Raw genomic sequence first — 18,527 nt, forward strand, 5'->3', positions numbered from 1 at the left:
GGGGCAGGCATCATGGAGGTGGGAGAGTTGTGAGATTCTCAATTACTCGGTACAGGGAAGTAAACTCTTAATAATCTAGAACCATAAATGAGCATTACACCGTTCAAACTAGAAAGGTTATACACCAACGCGGGGTGAGAGTTGTGGAGGTAGAAAAGCTACTATGAGATTGTCAACTATCCGGTAAAAATGCCTTAATTCGGACTAGAATAAAAGCTACTATGAGCTAAAATATTGTTGTCCTCGTTTTTGGGAATATTGTATCCAAACTAGAAAGTTATACACCAACGCTGGGTGAGAATTATGGAGGTAGAAGAGCTATGAGGTTCTATAGCGATATGTGAGATCTTGTGTTGGTTGTCATGGTAGCTCTTTGAAATCATTTAAATATGGAGATAAAAAAGTTTGCATTTCAAAGATGAAGTTTCTTACTTCTATGTCAACCCAATGTGGCAATAGTATCGTGCCCTGCCTAACCAAATAAATCTCGCTGTCACATATGTACGATGAGAAAACCTAACTTCGCTGTCTCAAGGAGATGGCATGAATCTATGAGGGATCCTTGCCTAATCCTCTCAACGGATGAACTTGAGGAGAATCGAAAATTTGAAGACTGACTCGAAGAAACGGTGACATTCGTCTCAGTGCCACCCCTGCAAGGACTACAACCCTAAACTATCTACTAGCCGAAGATGAGACACCGAGATTCTCCCCCCACCACCAACCGGCGAAGCGACAAGCAGATAGGATGCGAATATACAGGCTTGCTGATGGAGATGAAGGATAGGAAGATTTTGCCCTAGTCGCCTGGCGAGAGAGGAAACAAAGGCAATGGAACGGTTTAACTCTCTTCCCCTAAACAAACGGGCGACGCTACGCGTCCGCTGGCAGAAATTTAAAAAAGATCCGCCGCCTCCCTAACCATTGGATGGACACATTAATGACCATCCGATCTATCAAAATAAGCAGCCATACTTTGCAACAAGAGTTGTGTTTCTGCAACAATCTGCTTGTTGCAATCACCTGAGCCTGTATTTTTTTATTTCTATTTTGCAACAGAGATCTTATTGCAGAATTTTTTCACAACGAAGATCTTGTTGCAGAAATTTTAGAGACCACTATTGTTTGTACTTTTTAATTTTCTGCAACAGAGCTCTTGCTTCGGAATTTTTTCGCAACAAAGGTCTTGTTGCAGAATTTTAAAAATCTCACGACACGAGCATGTAGTTTTTTGTTTTTACAACAGTGGCCCCGTTGCAAAAAATTTAAAGATCGATTGCAACAGGGGACATGTCCTTGAATTTTTTGTAACAGAGTTTATGTTCCAAAAATTATTTTCGAAACGGAGCCCGTGAAATTAAGGAGATGATGCCGCTCGCAGCATCGATGTCCCTGTATTTTTTTGCAATAAAGATCTTATTGCAAGAATTTTTTCGCAACGGATATCTTGTTGCAGAAATTTTAAAGATCACCCTTGTCTATATTTTTTCATTTTCTGCAACAGAGATCTTGTTTCGGAATTTTTTCGCAACAAAGGTCTTGCTGCAGATCTTGAGGGGGTTCAGATCCAGATCCCGTAACACACCAACTGTTTGTAGGATGTGATGTGTGATGCTATGTGGTCCAAACAGCGCTATGTGCTATCCATGCCACACGATCATCACGGATTGAACGATGTACGAGGCGGCCGACGCGTGAGAGTTATCCGCCGGCTGAACCAAAACTTTTTCCTAAACAAATGCAAGACTATTTTTCTTGAGGGAACAAATGCAAGACTAGTTTAGTTTGATTTTAGCCAATTTTTTCTTAAATTTTAGCCAAATCCTTTTTCTCAACGTATTTGTCTCGACGAATCTGAAGATTTTACACCATGTGAGCCCTTTTGCTGACCCCCCGGTAATCTTCGTGGGGCTGACTGATCGGACGCCCAGGAATCGTTGACCCTCCACGTGTCCTCCATCCGACCATCAGTCCCCTCCCACCCAATCCCCAAATCCACACACCCTTTCCCTTCCCACGCATCCAAACCCCAAACCCCCACCCGCACCGGCGTTCGCCGGCGAACCTCCCCGCCGGCCGCCGCCATGCCGCCGCCTCTCCAGGCCCACCGCATGCTCCTATCCCACCGCCGCACATACCCTATCCCCCGCCGCCGCTTCACCGCGGTCTCTTCCCTCTCCTCCGCCCCCGCCAAGACCCTGGCCCCGGGCCAGCCCGCCTCCTCCATCCTCTCCATCCGCGAGTCGCTCCTGTCCGGCGAGAGGACCGCCGCCGACATCACCTCCGAGTACCTCTCCCGCCTCCGCCGCACCGAGCCGAGCCTGCGCAGCTTCATCCACGTGGCCGACGCCGCCGCCGAGCGGGAGGCCGAGGGGCTCGACCGGAGGATTTCCTCCGGCGGGCGGGATGCGGTGGGGCCGCTCGCCGGGGTGCTCGTGGGCGTCAAGGACAACATCTGCACCGCCAGCATGCCCTCCACCGGCGGGTCGCGGATACTGGACGGGTTCCAGCCCGCGTACGACGCCACGGCCGTGCGGCGGCTGCGCGAGGCGGGCGCCATTGTGGTGGGGAAGACTAACCTCGACGAGTTCGGCATGGGGAGCACCACCGAGGGCTCTGGGTTTCAGGTACGGAGGCTCACTGATCAGATCCTGTACACTGTTTTGTCCAAGTTCGTTTAAGTTTGCATCATCAGAAAAAAGTGCTAAGAATGGTAGTAGATGCGTATTTATGCTGGTCCGTAGAGGTCGATAAAATCAAATTTGGTTAGTTTGTATATTGAATTGCGAATACATGTTGCAAGTGTTTAGTTCGTTGAGGTCAATCAAATCAAACTTGGGACTCGGCGACTCAGTTTATCTGTTGAATAGCAAATACATGTTGCAAGTGTTTATTGATGTGAATGGAACTTCTTGCTGCTTCCGACTTTCTTAAACATAACCTCGAGTTTCCTCTGTTGCATAATAATGCGGCCCTATCAGATGACATAAAATTAACGGATAACACTGATGGTATGCAGGTGACAACAAACCCTTGGGATGATTCGCGCGTGCCTGGCGGATCCTCAGGTGGTTCTGCTTCTGCGGTTTCTGCTAGACAGTGTGTGGTGTCCTTAGGGAGTGATACAGGTGGAAGTGTGAGGCAACCGGCATCGTTTTGTGGCGTGGTAGGGTTAAAGCCAACTTATGGCCGGGTATCTCGTTTCGGCCTCATGGCTTATGCTTCATCACTGGATGTTGTGGGATGCTTTGGATCATCAGTTTTTGACACTGCAACCATATTGTCCGTCATTGCTGGCCATGACAAAATGGATTCAACCAGTAGCTCTCATGTAAGGAAACTGAAACTTAACCTTAATGTACATTTATTTCGCATTTACGAAGCCTTTTATCCCAAACAAGTTGGGGTAGGCTAGATATGAAACCCTTTCACGAGGACTTCCCAGGAGGTCACCCATCCTAGTACTACTCTCGCCCAAATGGGTTTCATACCCAAAAGACTGGCTAGTTTTTACGTTGGCTCGCCAAGCCTATCACAACCCTTAGATATGAAACCCTTTCACGAGGACTTCCTAGGAGGTCACCCATCCTAGTACTATTCTCGCTCAAATGGGTTTCATACCTATGGGACTGGCTAGTTTTTACGTTGGCTCGCCAAGCCTATCACAACCCTCCTCCTTTACCCGGGCTTGGGACCGGCTATGCCTAGAAGACATAGGCGGAGTTGAAACTTAACCTTAATGTACATCTTACATTTTTTGTTTGTTTCAATCTAGATATGTTTTCATCTGATTTAGCTGGCAATCGCTTATACTTTCCTTAGGTTCATCGAGTTCAATAACTATGACTAAGAAACAGCCTTTTAGCATGCAAGCATGTAGTACGAAACATGAAAGGAAGTCATATGGCTATTAACTTGCCTGAGCGACCTTATCTTGTGTTGACAACTGTCATTCTTAATGAGGAGGATTCTCTCGTTGTACGTTTCCTTCTCATGAATCATGATTTTTGTGTGTCACTTGTTTGATGCACTTATGGTGTTGAACTGTTGCCGACCACTGTGAAATGCTATTGCCCATTTACTTTGTGAGGGCAGAAGGACTACATACTGCTGCGCATCTCAACCATATAAAATGCTAATGCAATTCACTATGTGTAAGAAAACGTGCAATGCACGCTCGTGGTGTTTCTTTGCAAGGCGTTAAAATTCAACATTTATTTTTTGCTGGATCCACATCTATGCAAGCGGATCTGGAGCTAGTAGATCTCGAAGCAAGACGGCAATAAGCTTGGTTCATCACTGCTCAATCTGATCTCTTGTATCACTTTCTCAGGATGTTCCAGACTATAGATCAGACTTGGCATCTCTAAGTTTACTAGAATCAAAACCATTAAATAGTGTGAGAATTGGGATTATCCAAGAAACTCTTGGAGAGGGTGTGGATGCTGGAGTCATATCATCAATCAGGGCTGCTGCTTCACATCTGGAACAGCTGGGATCAGTAGTGGAAGAGGTTTGTTGCTTCCCTTTTGCTGGAAAAAGAATAAAATAAATAAATATGGATATTTTTTGTTGTCCTATGAGGGATTTCTGAAAGATAATAATCACCGAACTATTCTTTTCAATACTTTTCAGGTTTCTATGCCTTCATTTTCTCTTGGCTTACCAGCATATTACATACTGGCCTCTTCTGAAGCTTCATCTAATTTGTCACGCTATGATGGCATCAGGTGGTACCTGAACCTTTCCTTTTCCAATAATTTTTTCCATTCTATAAATATTTATCTTCTTGGAAAGTCATTTTCAGGTATGGGCAGCAGGTTTCAGCTGACGACTTGAATGAGCTGTACGGAAATTCCCGGGCTAATGGTCTCGGTCATGAGGTACAGTGCCTCCACCGGCCTAACCAAGATCCTCCTCCCCACTTCTCAGTATCTGTCCTTATTGTGAATAAATGAACATTAGTACTACAGAAATGGAAGCATAGAAAGCTATCACACCTGTTTGTTGTGTATGAGTTTAGAAAGCTGATTTAACATGCATAAATAAACTTCTGTTCTGTAACCCAACCAACTCTGCACATGTCAATCTCATTGTAGGTGGCACCATGCTAGTTGGAATGCTAATTGTATTGATATTATGTGTAACATGCCAGCGGAATCTATAATCCCTAAGCAAGGAAAAAGGATAATAGTTCTGTATACAACGTTGGGTATTACTTATATATTTTGTGTTTTAAGTGGACTACAGTAATGGTTTGCGGTAAATCACATGAAGTATAATTTTGATTGCTCTTTTCAGGTCAAAATGAGAATTTTGATGGGAACTTATGCATTATCTGCTGGATACTATGATGCATACTACAAGCGAGCACAACAGGTAACCATAGGAAGGGAGCACCCAGTGCGAATTTGCACTTTGATTATTTTTACCTCTTAACTGACAAAATTTGCACTGTAGTAGGTGAGGACGCTGGTTAAGAAAAGCTTCGAAGAAGCTTTGGGAAAATATGATATTCTTATTTCACCTGCTGCTCCATCAGCAGCCTACAAGATAGGTATGGTATTATCTGCTCACCTGTAATCCTGTCCTCCCTAAAAGAAGTATGGTCCCTTCCCTGCTTTCCTTTCACATTGAAAACGTGAGCCCTTTTGGCAGGCGAAAAGACAAATGATCCATTAGCTATGTACGCCGGAGACATCATGACGGTAATAAACTCTTGAATGCACTTTTTTTTTACATATAACCGCAGAATTATCTCTGTTTGCTCCAAAGTAATAGTAACGTTGCCTGCTGCATCGTGCGCCTTTTAGTTATTGCAAATATAGTTTAACATATTGGTAAAACTGCCAGCTGAAATTGAATTCTTTCCACCGTTATTTTGCGTGTTAAAAGTTACCATGGTAATGAGATCTTAAAGAGCGCAGTGCAAATCTGGTATGGCTGATGCAGGTGAATGTTAACATGGCTGGGCTTCCTGCATTGGTTGTGCCTTGTGGATTCGTCCAAGGTGGATCTGCTGGTCTCCCAGTCGGACTTCAGATGATTGGATCTCCCTTCAGTGAGGTAAAATATATTGCTATTGCCTCTCTGAACGGCATATCATCATTCCAGGACCAGTGTAGTTCCCCTTTCAGTTGTTTCTACCTATTTTCTTAAATCAAGTGATTCAATTGATGACCAACGTTTTCATAATTTACAGGGGAAATTGCTGGAAGTAGGCCACATCTTCGAGCAAACGCTGCAGGATCTCAGCTTTGTCCCACCACTGGTGGCAGATAACTAGCGCCCTTCTCCTGTCTCGTTCAAGCGGTTCCTAGGGCTGCACGGGTCTTAGAGGGTCCCTCTTTTCATTCGTTCCTGAAGTTTTGAGCTATATTTCATTGTTGTATGCCGAGGAAACCGGTTCTGCGCAATGGGGGTGGTCGGTGGAGATCTCTCCCTCGTGGGGGAGTTGTTGGGAAACAAAATGAGACAGGTACATGTGCTGTTTCTGCAAGCCAACTGCTGGATGCAGTGCTCGCATTCAGTGTCTGCCCACATAGTAGATGATAATTTTTTTGTAACCCTGGTTCACATCAGTGATATTTTGCAAATCCTTTTGATTGATTGACTGATAATAGTGCAAGCTGTTCATGGCTTCATGCCCACCGCGTTTTCGTGATAATCGGTGATCTGTCTGCTCCTCTTTGAGAAAACAGTCAACTCTGGCAGTCTGTGCTTTCAACAGTCTTCTGATCTGTATGCAGTTGCTGAGCTGTGCTATGATTCGTTGTTGAAAATGATCATCTAATGATATTTTTGAGGTTTCAAAAAAATCTGAAAAAAGTATACACACAATACATATTTCTTTGTTTTTGTATTTACATATTTCTTTGTTTTTTTGTGCATCTCACGCCAAAACGTATCTCTTAATGAAATTTTACAAGAATGCACCCCTCTCGTTTGTTTATTTTTACTCCGCATATAAGATTTGTTTGAAGTCAAACTACACGAAAATTGATCATATGTATATGAAAAGAATATCAACATCTACAATAGTAAAGTTATATAGGATGAAAATTAATTTCATAATGCATCTAATGATATTGATTTCATATTGCGAAAGTTGATATTTTTTCCTATAGTAGGTCAAACTCTACAAAGTGTAAGAAGCAGAGGGAGCATACATATCTAAGGTGTGTGTATGTTTTTTTCAAGTTAAAAAAAAAATCTCATTTTCGTTTTATTAAAGTTTGGGCTCCATGAAGCTCAAGGGCAAGAAATCGTCTCAGAAAAAGCAAGTCAAACGAACGCTATAAAATAGGCAAAAGCAGGTCCCAAAAAAATTAATGTCGATCTTTTAATTTACTTCACATAAATTCAGAATTTTGTGTTTATTTGGTTCCAAGCCGTAACGCAACAACTAATTCCTCCAAGAAAAGCTGAGAAAGGAATACAGTAGCTGCCAAAGAGATACACACAACCAGAAAGAAAGATACAGACCAGAGTGAAAGGTACAGAGCTGGTTCACAGCGAAGCGTGCCAAAATACAGGTGCGCAACGTCTGGATAATAAATATGCAACTAAAACTGAGCGTGCAGGGGAACGAAATACGGTACAAAAGAATTTTTACTACTGCACATAGCCACTAGTTTCACCATCATTGTTTGGTTCCCAAAGTACAGAGAGAGATTATTTTGGGTCTTGGATGGCCATAATTTTAGGCTGCACACAGCCTGAAACAAAAACCTCCGCCACTCTATATAAACAGATTCAATCCTGGAGCTCCAGCACCAGAACTTATTGTTTCCACCGCTGCAAGGAGGAAAAACAATACAACGTTAGAGAAAGAGAGACGGAATCGAGCACCACTGCAAGGAGAAGCATGTTAAATAATCACAAACAAAGCAGAATAATCCCATAACAAAAATGCCCATTTAATCTAGCCCTCCCTTGCTTTCCGGCAAAGGTAAAGCGAGGATTCCTTTCTTTCGAGGGAGACCCAGACAGCGGCTCTCCTCCCGTCTAAAGCAAGTACTCGTATAAGGCTAAAGGAACCAAACTTGCTCTAAGTTGCTCCCGCACATGATTGGGAGACATCTCAGCAACAGTTTTGTGGCATTACCGACAAGCGGAAGGCTGCACTTGTGCCTAAACAGAGATTTCCAGCAAATAGTAGTCTGGCTTCAACTTTATCTGTTGCTATGAAAAATGGGCCACATTCAATAAATCCAGGCAGTTAAATAAGACTTTTGAGTATGACTGCCGTGCATTTGCTTTCCAAAGATATAACTCAGCTACTTATAACCAGAGAACTTATAGTTCAGGCAGACTAACAGAGGGAGTTAACCATTGAGAGCTAAACACATCTCACATTGCAAGTTCAAGGATCAGGCTACAGAGTAGCCCAAATGCACATGTACAACACTGAATTACCACTTCTCGCAATCAGTCAGGATTGATGCAAACTGCATAGAAAAATTATTGGCTTGATGCTAGTGCTACCTCCCTCCCCAGCCCTCCCCTGCCCTCTGAGATACCAATCTCCCCCTAACTCCAGATGTGATTACCATCAAGCTATATTGTATCTTGGAGCAATCATGGGTACTATAGATTAAGCGATTTTCCTGAGAAGCATAACATCTTCCGTAATAAATTATTACACATGATATTATGGATTATTAGTACATCATTTGATTAACTTCTCAAACCATTTGTTCTTGACAAAGGGATAAAGAAGATACAGCTGAGGATCTTTGACTTCCTCATCCTGCGAACATCTGACTTTCTGTATAGGGTTACGAATATTTTGTCTATCCAATATGAATATGTGTGTATATATAAGAGAGTTGTGGGTTTTCTCTTTTCTACCATGTTTGTGATGTGCTAATATGTTTGTAATGTGTTATCATACTTGTTGGCATGCCATATCTGTTTTTTTTTTCTGATGAGGAGCACACATCCTATATATTTGACTAATCTATATGTATTTAGCGTTCCCCAAACTACAGGAGTGGTTATCCTGAATCTACATGTATCTAGAAGCTAAGCAATAGTGGGCAATCATCTAACAGACTAGGCTAATTTTTAAGACGTGTAGCATCCTTCGGTAAGAACTAAAGTTGCATGTGCTATATCTGTGGAGTTTTTGGCACATCACTTGCTTGCTTGTCTGTGTCTGTGTGTGTTTAAATTGCACACTGATACATGCATCACTATCAGGGTGATACGGATACGTAAATAAAAGCACCAATACAGGGATACTCTTTTACTTAAGCATCAAGCCATTTAGCATGTATTTAGTCAGTGCAGTCCATTCTCTTCTATCTTCTTATCCATGATGATAACAAAAGCCAAGAACCAACAGCCAAACGGTAGCAGGAAGTTATCAACATAAAAGTTCAGTTAGAGAGAAAGGGAGGAGGAGGAAATCAGTAGCCTGCCGCTAGATATGGGAACCATAGCACCGGGGAGAGCCCATCACCAGCTTGCCGCCGCTGCTAGAGCCCGAGAGGTATCGGGGACATATCAGGAACCAATCAATATGGGATATGGCACCCGATATGGATACACTGGTTGCTGGGAGCATCGGGTTTTTGAGTAGCCAGTCTTCTATTTTCTACCGTGTTTTGGTGAGCACATGGAACAAGTTTGTTGTCTGATTAGCGGTTTGTTAATTTATTTATGATGTGCTACCCACTTATTGGTTTGATACCATGCCATATCCTGATGGTCAGAGGAATGCATCGGAGGTTACTAATCTGCCAGCGAACCTAATGCGATCATCTAAAGACCGCTTTCCTTGGAAGTTAGAGCACAGAAACAAGACAAGAGCAAAGTATAGCGCTCATGGAATCTTATTGGCTAGTGATTACTAAGATAAGTTCAGAACCGTATTGACTTAAAAATTGTTTGAACAAGCTACCGCAATGCAAGGCTAGCAATATTTCTAGGTGAATAATGCGAAGATTGAAGATAATATAATGAAGCACAGGCTTGTGATTCCACCTGTTGTTTATGTTTGGTACATCTGTTTTTTTCTTCTGAACAGTGAATCCTATTTGACTAATCTCTATATGTATCTACAAGACCAACCTCCCCCTAGCTCCAGGTGCAGTTATCCTCAATCTATATGTATCCAGGCTAATTTATGTGAGAAGCATAACATTCTTCAACAGAAAACAAGACGAGCAAATTTATAACGCTCATGAAATCTTATTGGCTAGTGGTTTAACATTAAGGGCTTCTTTGATTCAAAGGAATTTTATAGGATTTCTGGAGGATTGAAATCCTTAGGATTTTTTCCTATGTTGGTCCTTTGATTCATAGGATTGGATTCCATGGGAGTTTTTCCTATGGAATCTTTTGTACTACATTTTAGGGTCTCTTTGATTCAAAGGATTTTCATGGGATTTTTGAAGGATTAGAATCCTTGGGAATTTTTCCTACGTTCGTCGTTTGATTCGTAGGATTGAATCCTATAGGATTTTTTTCCTAAGGATTCATTTGTACTACATTTCACAGGAATTCTAACATCCACTCAAACCTCTTGGAAGAAATCCTTTGTTTTTCCCGTGACACAATCAAACAAACACAAATCCCATAGGGATCCAATGGACATGCCATTCCGATCCTACATTTTCCCTATTCCTGTGCTTTTGCAATCCTATGAATCAAAGAGGCCCTTTATAGGAAATTTAACATCCACTCCAACCTCTTTTCACAATTCCTTTGTTTTTCCCGTGGCATCAAACAATCATTGCTAATTCTATAGGATTCAAATGGGCATGCCACTCCAACCCTACACTTCTCCTATTCCTGTGTTTTCAAAATCCTATGAATCAAAGAGGCCCTAGAAGTTTAGAATCTTATGGCGTAAACAATTGTTTGATAAACTACCGTGATGCAAGGCTAGCAAACTTTCTAGGTGACAATGAGCAGATTGAGGATAATATAATGAATCATGCACTTGTGATTTTATATGCTGTTTTATGTTTGACAGACAACCATCCACCTAGGAACCATTGTTCCCAAAACCGGAATCCTTGTTCGACACTACAATCAAATGAACTAAATCAGCAGCATATGTGAAAGAAAGCATCACAATTGCTAATAAGCTCACAGAATCTTATTGCTAAGTTTATAACCTTATTGAGTTAACAATTGTTTGAATAAGCTACTGTAATGCTTGGCTAGCAAACTTTCTAGGTGAACAATTTGTAGGTTGAGGATAATAAAATGAAGCATGCACTTGTGACTTTATATGTTGTTTATGTTTGACAGACAACAATCCACCTAAGAAACATTGTTCCCAAACCACAATCCTTGTTAGACACTGTACAATCAAATGAACTAAATCAGCAGCATCTGTGAAATAAAGCATCACAGCAAACACATCTATCTATCTATGTCCAAAAGGTTTCTTTCTAATCCTAGATCTAAAACGTGTGCACAAGGTAGGTAACAAACAACGCTACTCACCGATTGAACAATTGGACAGTAGGGGTGGGGATCAGAAGATGATGTCTTCGTCCTTGTCGCCGCCGCCAACAAGTATGTTGGTCGTGGCCCCCATGGAGGTTCCCCTCTTGAGGGCGAGATCCTCGGCGAGCTGCTCCTCGGCGAAGAGCTTGGCGGCGGCCATCTGGCGCTCGACCTCCCTCCTCTTGTAGCCCTGGATCTTCTTGAGCCGGAAGAAGTCCTCGCGCTCGAGCTCGTCGAGCTCGCCCTTGATGTAGGTGATGGTGTTCTCGAGCCTGGGCTTGACGACGTTTTCGAGGGCGTTGACGCGGCGGTTGGTGGTCTTGATGGCCTCGTCGAGGGTGAGGAAGGAGGTCTGGAGCGAGGCGAGCTCGACGAGCACCTCGATGGCCTTGACGTGGGCGGCGCGGCAGGCGGAGACCTGCTGCCCCCCGCGGGCGAGGCCGGTGAGGCTGGGGGAGGCGCCGGAGGGCCCGCCGGAGGAGGCGCCGGCGGGGTCGACGAAGTGGGTGAACTTGGGCAGCTTGACCCCGGCGACGTTCTCCTGGTGGGAGCGGACGCGGAGCGAGGCGGAGCGGACCGACTGGAGCACGACGTGGCGCACGCCGTCGCCGGCCACGTACTTGGCCTCGGCGAGCGAGAAGGAGGAGGCTCGCATGGCCTCGCCCATGGACTCCTTGGTGGCCACGATCTTCTTGAGGATGGCGCGGAACTGCACCGTGAGCGCGTCCGACTTCTTCTTGAGCAGCGCGTGGCCCCGCGTCGCGCCGATCAGCCGCGCCTTCACCACCCCCAGCATCGTCACCGTCGGCACCACGTTCAGGCGCTGGCTCTGCCCCGACATCTCGGCGGGGCGGGTGGGGCGGGGCGGCGGTCGGAGATCTGAGCGGGGGGAGACGGGGAGGAGGAAGAAGAAGGGGATCGCGGAGGAGGGGCGGAGATTAGAGTTATTGCGTCGTGGGTCGGATTGGATCGGAAATTTGTTTTTTCTTTCGGTCTAATTTGTGAGTTGATGAAAAGAAAAAGAAAATCTTAAATCGTTCTGGTAAATAAATAGTAGTAGTTGGACCGAGACACGTCTCCGGTTCGTGTAGCCGCGTGCCGGGTGTGTTTTTTCTTTTGAGACAAAGCCGCGTGCCGGGTGTTTTTTTTTAGACAATCTCGTGAAGCTTTATTTAGATCAAAACGATATTCATGGGTACAAAAGAGAGATCACCGGGGTGCCCTAACCAAACATGGCGGCCCACCCTTAACTTTGAACAATGCTTCGCTAGATTGTGAGTCTCGAAATTCGAGCTCCTAAACTCATGCACAAAGCTACATCTACTTAAAGAAGAGCTCTGATCTATTATTTCATGTAAGATCGCCCCATAGCTTACCGGGTTCCTTTGCTTAATATCATCTACCACCGTTCTGCAATCCGAAGCTACATGTACACTTTGTATATTAAGACCTGCAGCAAGTGCCAATGCTTCCCGAATAGCCAGAGCCTCAACAGTCGGAGGATCAAAACTTCCTTTCACCACTAATGCTGATGCTCCCTGAAAGCATCTATCTTGGTCACGACATATCGTTACCGCTATGCCGCGACTCCGGCTCTGGGGAACAGCAGCGTCGACATTGAACTTGAACATTCCGTCCGGAGGTTTGAGCCATTGGTTCGGTCTGCTTTGTCGCCGTTCTGGAGGCTTGCTTCCTGTCTCCTCAAGTGTGTCAAGATCCCTTAGATAGGCTTTAATAAACTGATGTGTGGAGTCTGGACTTTCAAAGATACCTTCATATATTGCCTTACGTCTCGCCTTCCATACCGACCAGAGAGTTACAACCAAAGGCACAAAATCCCTTTGTGGTAGTTGATCGTGCATTGCAAAGAGCCAATTCTGAGCATTCGTATCTGTGTTCATGCTAACTCTTTCAACCAAAGAAACCTCTGACAAAGACCAAATACATCGTGACATGGTGCAATCAAAAAGAGCGTGCCTCCATGAGTCGGCACAGCCACAGAGCGCACAAAGGTGTGTGGTCGCCATGTTGCAATGATGCAATACATCCATGGATGGCATGGAATGTTGCGCAAGTCTCCATAAGAACACCCTCAGTTTCGCTGGGACTTTAATGTGCCATAGATCATTCCATGCTTTTCCTCTTGCAGTAAAGTCAGATGCTCCAGCATGTTCCTCTATCCAGTTCTCTCTATGGAATTTTTTGTTCATGACCATCCGGTAGCATGATCTTACTGTGAATCTCCCGCTCCTCTCGGCCTCCCAGGCCCAAAAATCATCAATTACCCTGGTGCACAACGGGATGGACATAATGGCGTCAGCATCAAAAGGTATAAAATTTGCTCTTATCAGATCTTCTCTCCATGTTGCTGTCGTTGCATCAATCAGTTCAGAGACAAACACCGGAGGATTATCTGATCTAGATATTATGGGGCGCAACGGACCAGCCCTAGGTATCTAGTTTGTCTTCCAAATATTTATAGTACTTCCATCTCCGACTCGCCGAATAAGTCCTTGCCTTAATACATCTCTTCCATCAATCACAGCTCGCCAAATTTGCGAGGGGTGGTTCCCCAACTCTGCTTCCAAGAAACCGCAAGTTGGGAAGTATGCAGCTTTTAATATTTTTGCACTTAAAGAGTTCGGATCATCCAGAATCCTCCAAGCTTGACGGGCCAACAAAGCAAGGTTGAAAATTTCTATGTCTCTGAAACCCATACCTCCCATGTATTTTGGTTGAGTCATCACATCCCATGCTACCCACACTGGCTTCCTCCTTCCTTGCTTACTTCCCCACCAAAATTGCCTAATTATTGAGGTAATATTTTCACACAAACCTCGAGGTAACCTGAAACAAGCCATAGAGTAAACTGGGATAGCTTGGGCCACTGACTTGATAAGTACCTCCTTGCCTGCTGCAGACAACAATTTCTCCATCCACCCTCTGACTTTCTCCCATACTCTGTCTCTCAAATATTTGAACGTGCCCATTTTTGATTGACCCACATCAGTAGGCATCCCAAGGTATTTCTCACTCAAAGACTCACTGTGCACGTTCAAAGTTTGTTTTATGTTATCCCTCATCACCTGAGGACAACCCTTGCTGAAAAAAATGGAAGATTTTTCATTATTTATCCGTTGCCCCGAAGCTTTGCAATAAGTCTCCAATAGGTTTGACACCGTCACAGCTCCCTCAACACTTGACTTAAAAAGCAGCAGGCTGTCGTCCGCGAAAAGGAGATGGTTCACAACCGGAGTTGTTGGTGCCACCTTGATCCCTTCCAGACTAGTCGACTCAGAACTCGATTTTAGTAGGCACGAAAGGCCCTCTGCCGCAATCAAGAAAAGGTAAGGAGAGATGGGATCTCCCTGTCGGATACCACGAGTGGGTACGAATTGTTCTAGTTTCTCACCATTGAATAGAACAGAGAACTTAACTGACTGCACCATGTTCATTACTACCTGTATCCATGCTTGTGCAAAACCCAACTTCTCCATCATAGCCTTGAGATAAGGCCACTCCAACCGGTCATAAGCTTTCATCATGTCAAGCTTTAGGGCGCAATAGCTATTTGATTTGGCTTTGCTTCTCTTCATGAAGTGCAAACACTCATAAGCACAAATAATATTATCCGTGATTAACCTTCCCGGAACAAACGCTGACTGTTCTTCAGATATGATGTCAGGAAGGATTCTCTTGAGCCTGTTGGCAACCACTTTGGACGCAATTTTATAGATTACATTACATAAGCTAATCGGACGAAATTGAGAGAGTTGGGTTGGGTTCAAAACCTTAGGGATGAGTACCAAAACCGTATCGTTGACACATTCAGCTCCTTCCTCCCCTTTTACAATTCTCAGCACCGCATTCATCACCTCGTCCCCACAAATGTCCCAATGCCTCTGATAGAAGTGTGCCGGAAAGCCGTCCGGTCCCGGTGCCTTTGTTGGAACCATCTGAAAGAGAGCAGTTTTTACCTCGTCCTTTGTGTACTGTGTAAGTAACATGGCATTCATCTCCTCTGTTACTTTAGTTGGAACCTTTGACAAAACTTCTTCCATCCCCGAGACTCCTTCTGACGTATATAAACTCCTGTAAAAATCCGTTACAAGGGATCTTAAGGCGCCCGGTTCCTCTATCGTCACTCCCAGTGAATCAGCAAGTGCCTTGATCATATTCCTCTTCCTTCTCTGGCTTGCTCGCAGATGGAAAAATCGTGTGTTTTTATCTCCGGCCAAGAGCCACTCCAGCCTTGAGCGTTGCCTCCACATCAACTCTTCCCTATGGTAAAGCTCAATGAGTTTCTCATTGATTTTGAGCTCAACATGGGATGGTGCCGTCCTGGCTGGGTCACTACGCAAACGCTCCAATTCATATTTCAGACTCTTTATTTCTTTCCTCACGGAGCCGAAAGTATTCCTGTTCCACGCCCCGAGCTCATTCGATATTCGCTTCAATTTTGTCCGCAGCTCATCCATGCTTTCTATCGGACCTCCCCCAGCCCAACTTGATGATATGGTCTCTGTCCATGTTTCATGGGTCTCCCACATTACTTCGTATTTAAAACTTTTCTTCTGATCCGGAGGACGGGTTCCATTGAAATTCAGCAAGATAGGACAATGATCCGAAGTTGCCGCCGTCAGGTGCCTAAGATGGGCGTCCGGGTACCTCTCGCACCATTCAGCAGTCGCTATAGCCCTGTCCAGCCTTACCCGGGTATAACTCCCTCCGGCCACCTTCTTTTCATAAGTCCAAAAATGGCCTTGATAGCCAATATCCATCAACATGCATACATCCACCGCATCCCTAAAACCCTGAATCTGTGCATTGCTCCTCTCTCCAACACCTTCTTGTTCATCTGGACGTAACACCTCGTTGAAATCCCCGATGCAAATCCACGGGAGATCGCTCAAAGACCCAATTCCTTTTAAAACATCCCAAGTTTGGCATCTTAGGTGTGTTTGTGCTTCACCATAAAAACAACGTCAGTCTCCATGGGTCAGTGTTTAGCTCTTCCACCAAACAATCAATATGGTACACCGAGTAACCCAGAATTTCGATCTTTATTGGATTATTCTAGAATATTCCTAAACCACCGCTCCTACCTTGACTACTTACAGCATAGCCATGATCATAGCCGATGGTTCCTGCTAGACTTTCTACCCTCGTCCTTTCAATTTGTGTTTCAACGATACAAAAAAGGGTAGGGGCAAACTCCTTCGTGATTTCGCGAAGCTCTCTAACTGTCGCAGCATTGCCCGCGCCACGACAGTTCCAGCTTAAAACACTCATTGCGCCCGGCGGTGCTCCTCGCCGGAGCCCGCCGATGATGCTGCATTGTTGGTTGTTATCCTTCCCATATCTTCCTCAAACTCACTTGTCCCTTCGCCCATCTCTGGCATGTCTCCCATGTTTATCTTCTTTGGCCTCTTCCGATCCTTCCTTGGTGACACATACACCGGCGGAAGGGGAGGGACTGGGGGCTCTCTGGACACCAGAGCCAATGCTTTATCTTGATTTTCTTCAGTGTTTGCAGTTCCGGATGAGCTCGGTATGTTATCCACTGATGTACGTTTGTTCGACATCTGATTGTTCCTAGCTTCTGGACTCACCACTCCGTGGGTGGTCAGCTGCCCTGCTAACGGATCCTCAGTAGCTACCCCTGATTGATCATCCGTAGCTTGGTTCTGTTGTGGACGTGCATTGAAACGCCAACTCTGGCTTGGATTGTACTGATCTCTTCCTCTTCCCCTTCCACCTGCCCAAGGTCCTCCTCTTCCTCTCTGAGATGCAAAACTTCCCCTTCCTGCCTGCTTGTACCTCAAGTTATCAGCAAGAACAAACTCACCCCATTCAAACATGGATTCATCATGTACTCCATCTCCGCATTCTTCATACCAATGCCCAAACTCACCACACTTGAAACAAAAGGTGGGTAACTTCTCATATTTCACCTGATACTTCACCCTCTCTTCTCCCTTCTTACCCGTCACAAAACGCTTTATCTTGCTGTTAATGTCTATCTTTACCTTGACTCTCACGAATTCTCCAAAGAAACCTGCAGGCAATTTTAGTTGCACTTCCTCAACCTCACCGATCCTGGACGCTAAACCTCTCACCGCTGGTTCAATCAAAAACTTATCTGGCAGACGGTGAGTCTGTGCCCACACCGAGAGTTTGTCAAGTTTAAAGGAATCAGGGTTCTTGAATCCATCATACTCTTCCATCATCACAGCCTGGTCCCTGAACAGCCACGGGCCCTCATGCATCGCCTTCCTCCAATCACCCAGACACCCGAATTGCGCCGTGAACATGTTACTCTTGATCTTCCTCCACTCAACTTTTTTAGCGGGGTTCCAGGCTGCCTGCATGTCTCCATACAGTGCGTTGGGGCTGAACGACTTTGGCGTGTGTACACGAGCGATGGCTAGCCACTTTGCCGGCTCCACCATGTCCGGCAGTTCCTCTTCCCAGATGAAATCGTCATCCTCCTCCTCCTGCAAAGTCAGCCTTGCCAGCAGTTCCTCCGTGGTCTCCTTCCCGTATTTCCTCTGAGAGCCTGTGCCTTCCGCCATCGCGATCGGATCTGGAGCGAAAGCCTGCCTTCTCCCCCCGAGCACGAGCCGGTCACGAGTACTCAGCGAGATATCAGCAAGGGTCGCCGATCGATGGGGGTAGATTCCGGCGTGCGCCGCCGGAAGATGTCGAAACCCTAGGTTTTCCACCTAGGGGAAAACTGCTCCAATTGCCCTGCGTGCCGGGTGTGTGTCCTCACCGTTGCAGCAGAGCTGGCCAAACGGTCCGCGGCCCGGCCCGTACTAAACGTGCCTGGCACGACATGGCCCACATGCGCCGCTTCTCAGCCCAGGCATGGCCTGCTTATTAAACAGGCCGGCCCGTGGAACGTTTAGCATGCTGGCCACATGTTTTCAGCCTATTGGGCTGTATTTTAGGTCGTACATATGTGTAAAAATTACTAGCTCCTGTAGTTTCTGTGGCTCGCACGACTCATGGAGACACTCCCTCCTTGAGTGTTCAGTAGCGCGGTGTGTATGGGCCTT

General features: G+C 45.2%; 2 protein-coding genes across 2 annotated transcripts; one reads left to right on the plus strand and one right to left on the minus strand.

Moving 5' to 3' along the window:
* Window positions 1-2,009: 2,009 nt before the first annotated feature.
* On the plus strand, window positions 2,010-6,651 carry LOC119356877 (glutamyl-tRNA(Gln) amidotransferase subunit A, chloroplastic/mitochondrial-like). The gene is made up of 10 exons (XM_037623871.1): window positions 2,010-2,627; window positions 3,020-3,331; window positions 4,334-4,513; window positions 4,636-4,730; window positions 4,808-4,883; window positions 5,302-5,379; window positions 5,464-5,557; window positions 5,659-5,708; window positions 5,953-6,066; window positions 6,203-6,651. Exons 1-10 carry the CDS (start codon window positions 2,085-2,087, stop codon window positions 6,284-6,286), a joined length of 1,626 nt encoding a protein of 541 aa, XP_037479768.1. The 5' UTR covers window positions 2,010-2,084; the 3' UTR covers window positions 6,287-6,651.
* A 710-nt stretch (window positions 6,652-7,361) lies between these two features.
* LOC119356879 (V-type proton ATPase subunit D-like) lies at window positions 7,362-12,427 on the minus strand. The gene is made up of 2 exons (XM_037623872.1): window positions 11,464-12,427; window positions 7,362-7,797 (listed from the first exon to the last, which is right to left on the minus strand). The coding sequence occupies exon 1, from the start codon at window positions 12,305-12,307 to the stop codon at window positions 11,495-11,497; it is 813 nt and encodes a 270-aa protein (XP_037479769.1). The 5' UTR covers window positions 12,308-12,427; the 3' UTR covers window positions 7,362-7,797; window positions 11,464-11,494.
* Window positions 12,428-18,527: the final 6,100 nt, after the last annotated feature.

This window comes from Triticum dicoccoides, chromosome 2A (assembly GCF_002162155.2).
Source record: "Triticum dicoccoides isolate Atlit2015 ecotype Zavitan chromosome 2A, WEW_v2.0, whole genome shotgun sequence".
Taxonomy (NCBI): Eukaryota; Viridiplantae; Streptophyta; class Magnoliopsida; order Poales; family Poaceae; genus Triticum; species Triticum dicoccoides.

Bases quoted from the DNA above. Each gene is read 5' to 3' on its own strand.
- LOC119356877 (XM_037623871.1), top strand. From the start codon at position 2,085: ATGCCGCCGCCTCTCCAGGCCCACCGCATGCTCCTATCCCACCGCCGC. The intron at 4,514-4,635 runs GTTTGTTGCTTC...AATACTTTTCAG, and splicing joins TGGGATCAGTAGTGGAAGAG to GTTTCTATGCCTTCATTTTC. The intron at 5,380-5,463 runs GTAACCATAGGA...GCACTGTAGTAG, and splicing joins ACTACAAGCGAGCACAACAG to GTGAGGACGCTGGTTAAGAA.
- LOC119356879 (XM_037623872.1), bottom strand. From the start codon at position 12,307: ATGTCGGGGCAGAGCCAGCGCCTGAACGTGGTGCCGACGGTGACGATG.